The sequence below is a fragment of the Olea europaea genome, unplaced genomic scaffold (assembly GCF_002742605.1).
Source record: "Olea europaea var. sylvestris unplaced genomic scaffold, O_europaea_v1 scaffold1196, whole genome shotgun sequence".
Classification (NCBI taxonomy): domain Eukaryota; kingdom Viridiplantae; phylum Streptophyta; class Magnoliopsida; order Lamiales; family Oleaceae; genus Olea; species Olea europaea.
Genome location: NW_019229376.1, coordinates 71,647 through 87,669, shown reverse-complemented (window position 1 = coordinate 87,669; position 16,023 = coordinate 71,647). Strand labels below are relative to the sequence as shown.

General features: G+C 31.9%; 1 protein-coding gene and 1 long non-coding RNA gene across 4 annotated transcripts; one reads left to right on the top strand and one right to left on the bottom strand.

Annotated features, from left to right (window-relative positions):
* Positions 1–644: 644 nt before the first annotated feature.
* Positions 645–1,264, top strand: LOC111374026 (the record flags this gene model as incomplete). The annotated part of the gene is made up of 1 exon (XM_022996633.1): positions 645–1,264. A coding segment is annotated over one exon (387 nt), but the record flags the coding sequence as incomplete, so codon positions are not given.
* A 1,961-nt stretch (positions 1,265–3,225) lies between these two features.
* On the bottom strand, positions 3,226–7,211 carry LOC111374030. 3 transcript variants are annotated; one of them, XR_002699055.1, is made up of 2 exons: positions 7,133–7,211; positions 3,226–6,029 (listed from the first exon to the last, which is right to left on the bottom strand). It is a non-coding gene; the product is annotated as an uncharacterized LOC111374030 (long non-coding RNA). The 3 variants fall into 3 exon arrangements; XR_002699056.1 differs by having other exon boundaries at positions 3,226–6,018; XR_002699057.1 differs by having other exon boundaries at positions 3,226–5,806.
* Between the last annotated feature and the right edge of the window lie 8,812 nt (positions 7,212–16,023).

Here is a 16,023-nt window from a genome sequence, read left to right as displayed (position 1 = left end):
GGGGGGGGGGTGCTAAATAGTTGCTTTTCAAGAAATTCTGATAAGTGGTTAGTTCTTGTAGGTCTTACAATTATGTGATTAAGATCAAAGCTTGACTTTGAAAAGTAACTTTCTAGTAAGAAAAAATGAAACCCAAACAGAGGCTTTTTTCCAATGTAATGTTCTGTATTGACTGACTTGAGACGATAAAGCGTTCTTCATTGATAAATTAGCCTTTCACTAGATGGTAATGGACTGTTGACCTTCAAAGTCCTATATACTTGGTATGCTTCAATTTTCTGGAATTCACAATTGAAGTCATTGGCGAATCATAGTTTCTGCATCATAGTACTTTCATGTATCTCTGTGGACTATTACCATTTATCGCTTTACACTAGCAGGTCTATTTTGCACTATAGGTCGTGTCCACCATTTCCTATTGGAAACCTCGTGTGGCATTATAATGACAAGCTGTTCAGCCCTTGGAACTATCAATGACTAAAAATGTATTTTATAGGTTCAGTTTTTTTATCTATAGCGAAATATAAGATACAAGTTAACTTTGTTATCCATTTTGCAATCACTTGAACAGAATATATAAAGAAAATCAATATTTTACAAGTTCAGTTTTTTCTTTGGCTTGTTTAGTTTCAAGTTTACTTTGACGTTTCAAAGATTTGGCATTGTCTCGGAGAGTGAAAAATGTTGTTGATACCATATTATGCAGGTTCACATTCGTGATAGCATTCCTTCTGTTGCTGACGGGTGCAGCACTGAATAGTCAACATAGCGAAGAGAACTTGTACTTTGGCAACTATTACTGTTACGTTGTAAAGCCAGGTGTTTTTGCTGGAGCTGCTGTCTTGTCCCTTGCAAGTATCATTCTTGGAATCATCTACTATATAACCTTGACTCGTGAAAAGAACACAAGTGATCATCCATGGAATGGACAAGGTGGCATTGCTATGGCACAACCTCAAATTCCTCCACAAAATGCTCCAAACCCTGTTTTTGTGCATGAAGATACTTATATGAGGCGGCAGCTTGCATAAACAATTATTTTCTTTTTGTCTAAAAGCTTCTTGTTTTGGTTGGTTAGTAACAAATTGTACTTTAGATATGTAATGGCAGTCTTTCTTGCTTTGTTTGCTAGATCATTTTGAACTGGTTTTAACTTCACAATTTTGTCTCCATCCCCTCTTCTTTTTGGACACACTCCAAAATTGGTTCATATTTCATGGTCGTTTCTGGTATCCAATAAAATAGTATTTCACTGTTCTGTTAACTTGTGGGAAAATGAAGGGTCAAAATGAGGCGAGAGTCTTGAGTCATTCTCCCTTGAATCTGGATTTGAAAGTCTTCTTGGTGGGTATAGAATCCTTCATATTATGGGAACATTGAAATGCAAATTATTTATTTCATAACATCCAAATGCGATGGTGATTTCCCTTTTCATTCGTTAAACTTGTTCAAAGCATAGAATGTGTAGAACAAAAGTACAAGCTGATTCTTTAATATTTTATTAGGATTTGTTCTGTTGGTAGTAGCAAATCAAGAATGGAGAATGAAAAGAAACAGTTAACAAAATAAGCTGCAGCCACAAACGATTGTAAGGCACAATTTAGCAGTTTTTTCATGTACAGTGGTTATCGAAACCTGAAATCAGAGTCTACAAGTATGTGAACTTAATGAGACAGCACGATTACTATAGGGCAAAGGCTTGTATTGACTGCACTCTGCCTGAGCGATTGCCTTTGCTGCAACTCTCAGCTAAGAGCATGGAGAGTCCAGAAAAAGATTTAGCTGACCATCATTTGTCTGGAACGTGCAGGAAAATCAATATTTGTAAAATTGTTAACTTATGAAATGACTTTAACAAAGAAGATGACATTCATCTTTCTGTTTATGCGAAGATTATTTTGCTTTGCCTTCCTTTGGTGCAGGCTTAGCTTAGAGTTCACCATATCATCTTATGCGGTTAAAGTAAGCAAAGGGCTCAGGGTTCACATTTGGTGCAGGCTTAGCTACTTCAAGTGCCCCAAAAATGTTCCAAAATCTAAGAGTTTCATCCCTGCCGCAGATGCAACTGCACATCCTTCTGGGCACTGGTAAAGATGATCACAAGAAGAAAAATGTTTGCTTTACGAGCTAAAGAGAGTCCACATGATACAAAATTTTCAAAGATTTAATTATTGCCTAAGCCATAAAGAGAACTCTAGGTGTATGACCAGTAAGTACCTAAGCCATAAAAAGAACTCTAGGTGTACGACCAGTAAGCTTTGCTATTTTCACCATTAAAGGATATTGTTGAAAAATGAGTTGTGGGTCGCCCACGTGGGATGATCAGACCCAGAAGATATTAAAATATAATGGAGGGAGTGATTTGAACTTTAAAATCAAACCTTTTAACTTACCTTAACCTCCCTATAACTCCCCTTAAAATGTCTAGCGGAGAGTAAATATTGATGAAATGGTGAAGATTTGTATGCAAAAATGCACCAAAATTGGAAAGTGCCTAGAGCCATATTTTTTGTTAGAAAATTCACAAAATTGGCACTTAGATTAGGATAATGATCTCGTTCCATTGTGATCGAGATTTGAACCATGAAATTGCAACAAAAATACAAATTTTTGAATTGTTGAGTATGAAAATATAAACAAGTGAAAAACGCAACCTTATTAAACAAACCTAAAAGTGCAAGACTAAAAAAAATTTGGAAGCTCGCAGAAAAGAAAGCGAACTATCTCCCTTGAAGAGATTGCAAAGTAACATGAGCAAATAAATAATTCAAAGATAGCTTCACCAATGAATATGGGACACGTAAATTAATGAACAATGCATGAGTGCATAGTTGAATTAGTTATAAAGCCGCCACTAAATGAAAGCCCCCCGCATTTATCTAAAAGACATAATTACCTACTATGCTTTTAAAAAAATCTATAAATGCTCTTGTCTAAGAGAAGAAATGCACGCACATTCAAATATCTCCCATTTAAATAGCCATTTTCCCTCTTGCTTCCTATTTTAGCATGAAAATCAGATAGTATATGAGGAGAAAGTCTTTACAAGGTGAGAGGAATTTGTTGATTATAATTTTGTAGTCAACAAATTGATGTCGTCTGTGAAAAACAGAACAAAGAAAACCATGAAATCTGTCTGTTGAAGTTGAGAAATTACTGAAATTTGCAAAAAATGAATCAAGCAGAAGTAAATCCAGGAGAAGTGAAGACATTGGAGATCGAGAGTAAAGAGATAAGCTGTGATCCATTCAGCAGCATTGTAAATTCAAAATAGCAGCGAGAGGAATTTACAGTGAAGCTGGAAAAGGATCTATCCCTCATTCGACGCTGACATCCACGAAAGAAGAAGTTGACAGCAAACACTCTACAGGAAATTGGAGTAAACCTGAAAGCTTTAGTAGCAGAACATGCTGCTCTGAACACGAAAATAAGAAACCTGAAAGATAAGCCTACCAGACGAGGCATAGCTTTAGAAAACTTCGGGACGTCAGGGAATTCAAAATATATAACCTATTCAATTAAATCTACAGAGCCCAGGGGTGAAACTTCAAGTCCCGGAGATGAGGTAGTAGTCATCCACAATAATAGCTGAAGAATGTTTTCACCGTATGCTTCAGACAATGAAAGTCCATTGAATGTTTTATATGAAGAAGCTTTTGATAGAATTCAAAAATATAATCCCTAGATTCTTGTATCGGAGCCTCACTACTTCACCAGAGGCGGCACAATTCCTCTTGGACAGGCTACTATGCTAGTGAAAATAGGATATGAGCCCCATGCATATCATGGAAGTGAGGATTTCAGCATCATAAAGGAAAAATGCGCATATGACAGAATCTTCGGACTGTTTGTTATGAAACAGGCGAACATAACCATTTCAATGTCCACATAGCTGATGTAGTAGCTATAGTCTAAAAAAGTTTCAGTGCTTCATCAATTGTCTTTGTGGACAATGATCCGTTTGATAACGAGTCGACCATGCTCTTGAGGGTTGGAAGCATCCTGCATAAAAGTATTGAACCTGGAGTTCCATACTGATTCTATGATGTGGACACTTTCGCAACATATTCTTAAACCTGTTCCAGGCTTCATCAAAGTTCTCTGAGTCACCTTGATGAAAAACAGATATGTCATGCTTGAGCTTTGCAATCTTAGCAGGTGAGAAGAACTTGGTGCAGAATTTCTGTGCTAGATCATTCCATGTAGTGATACTTGCGATTGGTTGAAAATCTGGCCATTCAATTGCCTTGTCGCGCAGTGTATGTGGGAACAACCTTAATCTGATTGCATCGTCTGAGATTCCTTGATATCTGAAGTATTGGCACATCTTCAAAAAGCGAGAGACATGCGTATGTGGATTCTCTTCAGTTCTTCCATAGAATTGATGTCCATTTTGAAATAGTTGTATTACATTGGTCTTCAATTGGAAGTTAGGCTGCCCAAACAGTGGATACATGATGCTCGACTAACTTTGAATTATCTTAGGGGCTATGAAATCTCCTACAAGCATATTTCCTTTATCCGTTGTCCCTTCTTCGTAGGCTTGAAAGATTGGATTGCTTTGTACATTAGACATTTGTTGCTATGCCTCTCTATTTTCTCGCTGCATTCGATGTAAAGTTCGTTCAATTTTTGGATTGGTTGGGATCAAATCTCCTTCAATAGACCTTAACATGCAAATCTGCGAGAAGAATTAATAGGAGTGCTTAGGTACTAAAATGAAGCAATTAACAAAGCAAATAAAAATAAAATAAAATAATAGAAATTGCAAATATTGATGTTCGAATTAGTGGTAATGTATATAAAATTAAACAAATACTCGATCCCCAGCATCAGCGCCAAAAAACTTGTTCATGAAATTATTTTTTTCTATTTAAACAACCGCAAGTGTATAGTTCGTTAACAAGTAATAAAGTGGAATATTGAGTTCCAAATATCGTCCCTCAGAGATCAAGTAGTTCAACTTTATCTACCTTAGCCTTAACCGAAACGAATTTATCAAAGTTGAAGTTTTAACCTCAGAAAACCCTAATTTATCAAAACCTTAATTATGGAAAACCTAATTTCACTAAAATGATTGTTGAATGAATTAAAAACGCAAAACGATGTATCTAAATGAATTTAAATGCAATATGATGATTGGAACGCAAGTTGATTTTACTCAATGAAATTTAAATGCACTGGGGTCATGGATTCCTTTGTAAAGATCACCTAAAACCCTAATTTCACAATATGACAACACGATTCGATTATTGAAGAATCAATACTCCTAATTCTATCCAACACACTCTCTCGAGCGATATTGAACATATTTTTATATATCACCAGCCTATATCTATATAACGGATGCATATATATAAGAATGCATGTAGTTTTATGAGTATTTAACGATTCACGCAAAGCATAGAGGTATATCTCTATCCCCTATCGAACCCTACGATGATTTATACTTTGTCAAATTTGATTCCCTTTTCTCAAATGCAAGAAATAAATCACTAAACATCACATAATTACGTGCACTTAATTATGGAAGCAATTAATGTATATAAATCATTCAAATAATGAAATACGTGTTTAATTGTCAAATTGAAAAAGTTAAAATCCAAGGAAGTTCATCAATCTCCTAGTACAAGAATATTTAGTTTAACATGGAGAAAATAAAAGAATAAATAATTTCTTGAAGATAAAAACATCACCGGGTTATGGGTTCTCGTGAATTCTTGATAATCTTCATGAAATCCTTCATTAATCCCCCTCAAATTCGTCTCTAGAATAAGGTAAATTCTGTAGTCTGAAATCTGATAAGCTGCATAATATTGAAAATCACACCAAAAGGTACCCAATGAATAGCCTTACTCATGTACAGAGTAATCTCGATGTACAAGGTAAAGCCATTCATATCTAATAGTCTGATAATCTGGTCATAAGTATGCAGAGCTGCCCCAGAGGCTAATCACCGTAGTACACGGCCTAAAGCCTATGTGTGTATAAGAGTGGGTCCCAAAGACATCTGATAATCTGGTCATACACTATGAAAGCACATTCACAATAGTGCAAAGCAAGTAAAATCACCATAACTAATCGTATATTGTGAAAACACATTCACACTAATGCAAAGTGGGTAAAATGACCATATGGAGTCATACACTAGAGAAACATATTCACACAAGTGTAGACTAGGGTAAAATCATCGGGTACTTTCTGGTGGTTTTTAGAAATAACTTTAGCTATACTGAAACATTTATACTCATATAACATGCTAATCAAATGTTTTAACTGAACTAAATTTAATTTTAAAAATAACTAATTGTAAATTCACTTTATTCTAAAAATCATCTTGTCAAAGCAACTGTATGAAATAATAAATTTTCTAATCTAACATAAATTTAATAAATATTAATTTCTGAAAAATAAGTTTTATATCCACTCATCAAGACAAGCTATAACCTAGGATGATCTAAGCTTTTTCAATCTCGTCACGACCTGAAGTACGATATTAATAACCAATTTAACCACTATTAAAACAATAGACCCTTTATCTTTACTAATGATATAATACCTAAATTAATTTCTTGATACTTGAATAAATTCCGAAATTTCGATATTTGAATAAATTTCCAAATTTTCCTTTAATCAATTGGAGTAGATTCCACTTTCTAGTTCCTTTACTAATAACCGATTCCTCCAATTAATCTTCATCCCACTCATAAATAATAATAATAATAATAATAATAATAATAATAATAATAATAATAATAATAATAATACCTTCGAATCTAATGAAACTAGTAACCATAATTCGACCCATTTTAATTTTCATCTTGTTTCTCAAATTCACGCTTTCATGTGAGTTTTCCATCAATATAATCATTCCCACGAACAATACTTAATCAAGAATCCCAAATAAAAATCTAGGGTTTGCCAAAAATGATATTACTTTACCATGATTAAACTGCAAATTATTCCATCAAGCAATTTAAGCAAGACATTATACTCCTTTCACTAAATCTGCAAATTTAACCAACTAATTAAACTCCAGAAATTTGACATCATGATACCATAAAACATTTACTTCTTAATCTCTTAAAGAAATGAAGTAAATAGACCCAAGCATGAAGAAATTAATACTTACTTCCTCCTTCTTCCTTTCTTTTTTTTTCTCCCTTTTCCCTCTCTTTCTTGGTCTTTCTGCTTCTCTGCCGTCTTTCTATATTGTGTGTGTGTTTTTTGAGAGAAAAAGGGGTCAATTCTAGTAATATAAAGTCCTACTTACTCAAAATTGCAAAGGAAGTCCCTCTTCTTAAATATAATATAAAATTAAATCTTAAACTTCCTAAAATATATAAATACGTCCCAAAATTTTATTTTATCCAACTTAAACCTTCAAAATATTTTTGTAATAAATTAAGCCCCAATTAAAATAATTTATTTCATTTTAGTCCCTTTTTTACTTTGATTTTGACAATTCAACTTTTGATTTTTGACTAGTAAAATTTGGTTTGTAACAATCTTACCTCCTTAAAAGAATTTCGTCCTCAAAATTCAATCAACTAGGATTCAAATATATCAAGATATAGAGTATATAGCGTACTTAATCTTCTTATGCCAGTGATGTCTCTTCCACTGATTGCCTTCTCACACTTTAACTAGCACCCCAATTTAACATCACAGAATTCATTCTTTCTTGTCCTTGGATTTTTCCTTGACCTTTCTTATATCGATATCTTTTCAACTGTATTAAGATGAGCTCCCTTTATTTGCACTAATAATCTTAACTTATAAATTACATTCGATACCTACTAAGCCTTAGAAATAGACCATACATTCTTAAGTATCGAATAAACTGTTGTAAACTCCATCATTAAACAATTGACCGAAATTTTGAAATAACATCTAAAAAACCAATATATGATATTCTCAATGTTCATTTTACCAAATCTTAGAAAAATTCAGCTATTTCCCTATTTGAAGTTCAAGATACTACTTTTCAGTCTCCAAAACTTCATCTTACATCATGATTCGAACAATTCTCTAATCAAATCCTTTTTTCTATAACAATGATTACATACTAAAACCAAATAACATTCTTTCACAAATTTCATAACAATAAATACGTCCTTGGAATATTCCAATATCATAAATAACCTCAATTATCGTCATTTGTGTTTAGTTCTTATAGGTTAATTCCATGAAAAATAGTTTATTATCCAAGTCCCATCTAATTAACAAACCATAGTTGATAGCATCTCATCTAAACTTGTATCATCGTGTCTAACTTCTATTAAAAGAAGCCTCACAATGTAATTTAATCTTATAACCCCTTACAACTAAGTCAAAGATAGATACTCAACTCCACCATATAAACTATAATCCTATTTATATACAATTTTATAAATTTTATCTCATGAATTGACTATATATCATTGGAAAAGAATCTTTAACCTTTATCGGTCTATCAACAATGATCCCAATATCATTTTGTCTCCATTCTATATACCTAGAGCTCCAAATGAAAAATATTTAAGGGTAACTACTTCCATTCTCAACTAACAATATCTGCAAAAATTCAATTATTCATGATTTTCTAAAATTCTAGCTATCCCCAACAACAATTGAGATAGCTCAATATGATGTTCTTTTCCTTTAATTCTATATCATGCAATGATAATATATAAACAACTTCAATAACACTATTTCAAATAAAAATATACTTTAAACTTTGATGATAGATAAATATATATGTTTCTCGTAATGTGATAACGGCACAATTCCTAAATTCAACCCCAATATAATCAACTCCAATTCCTGTCTTAATCATGCCTCTTTAACAATCCATCATATAATTCATAATTTCTCATCTTACTTTAGAACACTTTTGAAATCTTAACATAATTCATTACCATATATCAAACCCTCATCAACTTTAGATACAAACATAAATATTTCCTCAGAATTTAATTCGATAGCGAAACTTTTTACATCCTTAATCCGACACCATTTTTGGTGCTTTTTTTTTTTTTCTTTCTATGAGGAGACAATAATAACATTTAATCAATGATAATTCTACACCCTTATTCCATAAAGAGGTCATTGACCTATTACCAATGCATAAGCCTTCTTGTATATCGCACAAAGACCTTCAAGTAAAATCATAAATTAATGATACTATTCCACAATTGAATAAAATTTACATTTGATAATCTTCTAAGACTTTAGACTATCCGACATATCATCTGTATATTTCATAGCAAATAGACCTCGATAAGAATAGAATACTTTATCCATGAGATCCAAAATACAAATAAATAAATAAACCCAAAAATTACATCACTAAAAATTCATTATATTCACCTTTAACTTCAAAATTTAACTCGAAGATTCCAAATGGTATGTAATATAACATATTAATCCAACAAATGATCTTAACAAAATTAGCAATATGTCATATTAACCCAACAAATGACCTTAACAAAATTAACAACTTAATAACCCAAATATCTCATCACATTATTTGGGTATAGGACAACCATAACATTCTTTTGCTTGCCATTCACCATATCATGTAATTTTGTCATTTATGATCACATTGTATAACTTGACACATTTGATTATACCTATTTCCTTGGGATCACAAAAATAGTGCTCCTTATAACTATCAAGTGACATTTCACACATTAATGTACCATCAAGATTCTGTGTGCTAATATTTTTTTTATTAGTCATAATCAAGATTCCTTATCATATCTCCACATCTTGATTTTCTAATAAATGCATCTTCCTCCATATGCTAAATATGATCACAATTTCTCACTATAATTCCCATAATACCTCAATCAATTACTTTACAAAGCAATCATGATTTCAACTCATAATGTCATCAACTATACTCATATCAACATTAGACAATACTTATCATCCAAGGCATCCACAAGACATTTCCTCTAATAGTCATAAAAGAAACTATAACCCAATAAATCTCATTACTAAGAAAAGTTATACTCTTCACTTAACTGCCTGCTGGATATATAGCTCAATTATTAATATATTAAAGAAAATATAACATGGTGCCAACATAACAACTCTAACAACTCTCCTTACCATCGGATAATTCTCAATAACCTCATCATACTTATTATGCTCAAATCAATAAAGGTCCTTGTTTCTTAGTTGCCAAATCCTCGTTATCGGGGACAATATGAGTTTCGAATCTACATTGGAGCATGTGAGTTCTACCACCACACCATGACTAACAATCTCAATGACATGCTATTCTGAAAAAGAATTTCATGAATTACTCGAGCTTAAAAACTATTGAACCATGCTTTTATACCAATTGACATGACTCGTCCCGAATCACTTTAATGGACTCGACACGTGTCATGTGTCAATGGTAGATGCCAGCTAAATGAAAGACCCACCACCAAGGCAACTTTGACTTGTTTAACTGAAAAATATTTTTAACATAATTTTGGCAGAGCTTCCCCTGAAATATGAACTAAACCACCTGAATAATAATCAATTTTTCATTAAATCCATACCTATAATATTAATCAGGGTATGCCAGTTCCTCAAATATAAACTATTCAAATAAAATGCTGGCAAATCAATATTTACTTGCTTTACAATCAACAATCCTCAAATATACTAAAGATACCAAATATTCAGTGAACCCATGATAACTTTTTTTGAAATAAACTACATATAACCCAAAAGAAACATGTACTATATAATCTGATAAAGTAGGTCATACAACTAATGATGTGGGGCTCAATTCGATAGATCGACAAGCTCCAACACTGATCAATTTGGCTACTATCTGATAAAGAAAAAGGTGAAAAGTTATATGAGTTTATAGCTCAGTGAGTGGATAATTTGCAAATAAAGATACTTTTCCATTTATGCATACTTTCTGAAAATTCTTGCACTATTAAAACTTGTAGGAATTCTGAAATCTAATAACACTTTCAAAACCAAACATGAATGCACCATAAAATTCTTTGTTGTTCACTCTAGATAAACAACTATAAGGTATAATGAATATATATAATCTGATAACAGTAAATATAAGTTAAAATATACTTTTGTAGAATTATAAACTGAAATCATTATTCTACAAACCAAATAAGCTAAATTCTGTAGTCTGAAATCTGATAAGCTACATAATACTGAAAATCACACCAAAAATGTACTCAATGAATAGCCTTGGTCATGTGAGAGGGGCGGTACTGGCAAGTGCCACCCCTTGGTTCTATTTTTAGGGGTTTTCCAAATCAGGTGAGATGAATTGGGGATGGGGACTTCCCCTACAATTTATGAAATTTCGAGGTGGCAGCCACATTTAAAGAAAATGGAATCAATGTGCAATTTTAAAAGGAGCCCTTTGTGAAATTTTAGAAATGTTGAGGGTCGTGCTAATTTCAAAATGGGTCAGATTGTAATTTTCAAAATAAATTTTGAATTTGAATTTTAAAATGGTTTTGAATTTTAAATGGGTTTGACATATATTTTTATTTTGACACAAGTTAAAATTTTATTTAAAATATTAAAATTTGACTCTAAATTGAATTTTATTTTATTTAGGAATTTTACCCTAAATTAAATGATGATTCAATATAAATTAGAGTTGGATCTAATTTAGTATTTAATTAAATTTTGATTTTAATTAATTATTCACCCTAATATATTCTTGAAATTAGATTTGGACTCTAATTCGACATTTAATTAGAATTTGATTTTAATTAAATTGTCTCATCCAAAAATTTGTTCGAATTAGAGTTGGACTCTAATTTAGTATTTAATTAAATGAATTTATCCTAAAATCTTGGAATTGGAGTTGGACTCTAATTTTGATATTTAATTAAAATTTGATTTTAATTAAATTCAACCGCCTTAAATTTTGAAATTAGAGTTGAACTCTAATTTGATATTTTATTAAAATTTGATTAAATAGTCTCGTCCTATAATTATGGAGTTAGAGTTGGACTCTAATTCAGTATATAATTAAAATTTGATTTTAATTAAATATGAGCGCTAACTAAATTAATTGATTAATATGATTAATTAATTATTTAATTATTCTAATCCATTTGTCTAAATTAATTTAGATGACCTTAATTGCTAGAAACTTGAACATATTTGCATATAATATTAGATATTATATAAGAATGCATTTATGTGATTAATGTATTATTAGTGGATGATTATGGAATCGACCATGTGGATGTTTGAATGGTTAATTTTATTCTTGTCATTTTACGGGCTTGCGTGCCCTTAACTGTTTTGAGCTTGCGAGTCCATTATTATTGTGTTGCACCTACGAGTCCGTCATTGTTATTATGGGCTTGGGAGTTCAATTTCATATAGGCATGCGTGCAACTATTATAGGATATAGGTCGTAGCTGGACTAATTGAAGACGCAAGAAGAGGAGGAAACCATGGAGATGGTGCATTGATACTGATTCAATGCAATATCTCCTAAGAACTAACCAACTAGTCTTTCTATAGGGATGTCAACGAGTCGAACCGAGCCGAAACTCAATGCTCAAGTTCAACTCGAGTAAAATAACACGGGTTTTTTTCAAGCTCAAGCCGAACCGAGCAAAAGCTCGGCCAGAAAAACAAAGCTAGATTCGAGCTTTTGGCTTGGGCCTTAGCGAGCAGAGCCGACTCGATTTTCTCTCTCTCTCTCTCTCTTTTCTTTTTTTAATTATAAAAAAGGCAGCAAGCTTTTGAAGGCGCACTTGTGCCTTGAAAATAAGGCAGCGCTTGCTGCCTTTTTTTTTTCTTTTCTTGGTTTTGTTATTTTTTTTTAAATAAGGCTTGAGCCTGAGCCGGCGAGCCACACGGGCTTGCTCAAGTTAAGCCAAGAACCTCAAAATGGGGCACAACTCGAGTCGGCTCGAGCTTTTTTCGACCCGAGTCGGTGAGCCCAATGGACATCCCTATCTTCCTATGGCTCGTGAAGACTAGATAATCACAGTCCATAATTGTCTACACTATTATATAATATTATATATATCATTACAAAAAATCACCGATTTTGCGACAAAGAAAATGTTGCCACAAAAATTGAGATTTTGTTGCAAAACTAATTTAACAGCGACAATACATTTGTTGCGGGTCGTCGCTCTATATAAGTCACAGAATGTGTTCTGCGACACTTTTCGGCCATTCATCACATTAATAAAATCACAACACTATTTGTATGATGCAAAAAATACGAAATGGCAACACTATGTTTGTAGCCATGATGTCATCGCAATGTATATATGTCGCGAAAAATTTAAAAGGCGACCAGTCAATTTGTCACAACGAATATTCCAGTATAGTTTTTACGATAAATATGTTTGTTGTGAATGTTGAGTCATCGAATATATTTTGCTACAAATTTCGACCATTCATCGCATTAACAAAATCACAACATTATTTATTCGCAACAGAAAATATGAAACAGCAACATGATATTTGTAACTATAATGTCCTCACGAAGCATTTATGTCGTGAAAAAATAAAAGGGCGACCGGCAATTTGTTGCAACAATTATTCCAATAAAGTTTTTACGAGAAAACTATTTGTTGCAAATATTCTTTTAAATGTGTAACTTTAGCTACCTATTTTTATTTTGCAACAACACATGCACTTAGTAATATATTTTTAATAACAAGTAATGTTTGTCATGAAATATGTTTTACAATGTATTTGATATGTTGCATAATGTATTTTAATATATTCAATATTTGTAGTACAATGTATTATGTAACAAGTGATTTTGTATTCAAATTTATTTCGCAACACTAATAGTCTATTGTGCCATCATTTGTGCATCGAGCATAGTTGTTTCTTAATTTATTTCGGGATTATTTATATACATCACATATTTCATAATATTATACCGGAAAGTATTTTGTGACAATGAACTTTCATTTATGTCAAGTTGTGCTCGTAGTTAAATTTATTCTGCAACACACAGTGTTTGTCACTTCAAGGATGTAAAATTGTCACCTAATTGATTCTATTTTTATTTACGTATGTCGAAGATTCTATTTTAAACACATAATTTTCAATTTCTTTCATAGCAATGGAATCATTACTGTGGTGCACAATTATATGAAAATTTAACTTACTTAACTAGAAATAACTTGTGACTTTATGAAGAGCATGCTTCAACGTACAATTATTTAAATATAATTGATATAAAAATAGAAAGAAAGAAAAAACCTATTACCGTCAATGAAATAAATAAAGATCAAGGTATTATTTATAAACTTGGTTACTTCCAAAATCAAAACAAATGCAAATAAATTGTAATACTAGTAATTTCAAGGTCGAATTACCTAGAATGATTCACCAAACTTGAAAAATTAGAAAATAGAACTAGAAATATGGAAAAAATGACAAAAACTCACGAGACACCCAAATAACATTCTTGACTCTAAGATATGCTTTCAACAAACCATCAATATATTTTTTGGTTAAATGAGAATTCCTATAAAGAAAAGCTCATAACTTTAGTCAAACATGTACATATAGAAGGTAATGAAATATAAGCTTAAAGAAAATATTTCAAATATCTCACATTGAATATTAGCACAAGATCAACAACCATCGCAATAAGCAGTCAAATATATCTCATTAGTCGATTACTCTAACCTTAACTATGAATAAAAATTCTTATTAACTATCGGTTGATGCATAGTTAGTATTCGACTCTATAAAGGAATGGGAAAAATGTAATCATTAAACAATAAAATAGGAAAACATTATGCCAAAAAAAAAAAAAAACCTATATATATAAAGAATGTTTTACTTACCAATATCACTATCACCATTATCATCATCGTTACCATCTGGAGATTTCTCATCTTCACTGTAATATTCATTCAATGTATCATCTTCCTCTTTCGAAGTATCATATATAACATCATTCATATTTTAATTTATTGATTCCACAACTATTTGTAATGCTTCATTTTCTAATAATATCTGGCTCAACATATCTTCTATGGCATACTTGAGAGTCAAGATCTTCCTGTTGTATTAGCAAGACGATATATGGTGACTCATTTTCCTAAAACATTACTTGCTCACTACCACCATCATTTTTTTAGAAATGTCCCATATGCCTCTGTGTTGTACCTTTTCCACTACCTTCCATTGTGAACCCAACAAAAGATCATCCATACAAAATTCTTGTGCTTGGATGCCAAGTATATAAGAATTATCCATATACCATTTGCGATTCACATTGATAAAAGTAAGATGATAATCTACGACCGTTCTTTTTTGCTTTGGATTATTATCGTACTAATTGTACTGGAACAAAGTGACGCGATAGTAAAAACGTACACAAACTCAATAACATCACACAATATACCGAAAAAGTTGATTTTCTCATCTCTCAGCACCATTACTCCGTTATTTTGTGTTGTACGACAATCATCTCAATCTTTAACAAGGAATCATACCACATTAGCAATATAACCCAAATAGGGAAATATTCTAATATTCGATTTACATGCTATTGCGTACAGTTCTTTGCTTGCACCCGAATCCTTTTGATTATATAATCTCGTTATCCATACCAATAAAAACATATTAATCAATATACCTTTAGACACAAATGTTATGTTACTTTAATAAATAATTAAGGCACGTACTATAACTTACATGTGAAGCAAACCATCTAGGAAACAATTCTTTTTTTCCCCCAATTGTTATGATTTTATTGTTGCATGTAACAACCCAAAATTTTTATTTATTTATTCTAAACGTGAAATGCTTATTTAAGGTAGAGAATGATTTTCTACGTGTATTCTATCTATACCATTTTTATCACATCACAAAGCCACACGTTTTCCCATGTTAGTGGCTCGATTTACTAATTTGCCTTTTATTTACATACGTGTCTATCAATTCATTTCAATTCAAACAAGACAAATTACCAAATTATCAATCAAGGACGGCTGACATCATGGGAGCATAAGGTCATGATTATTGTGTACTATTCCAAGAAAGTTGACTATT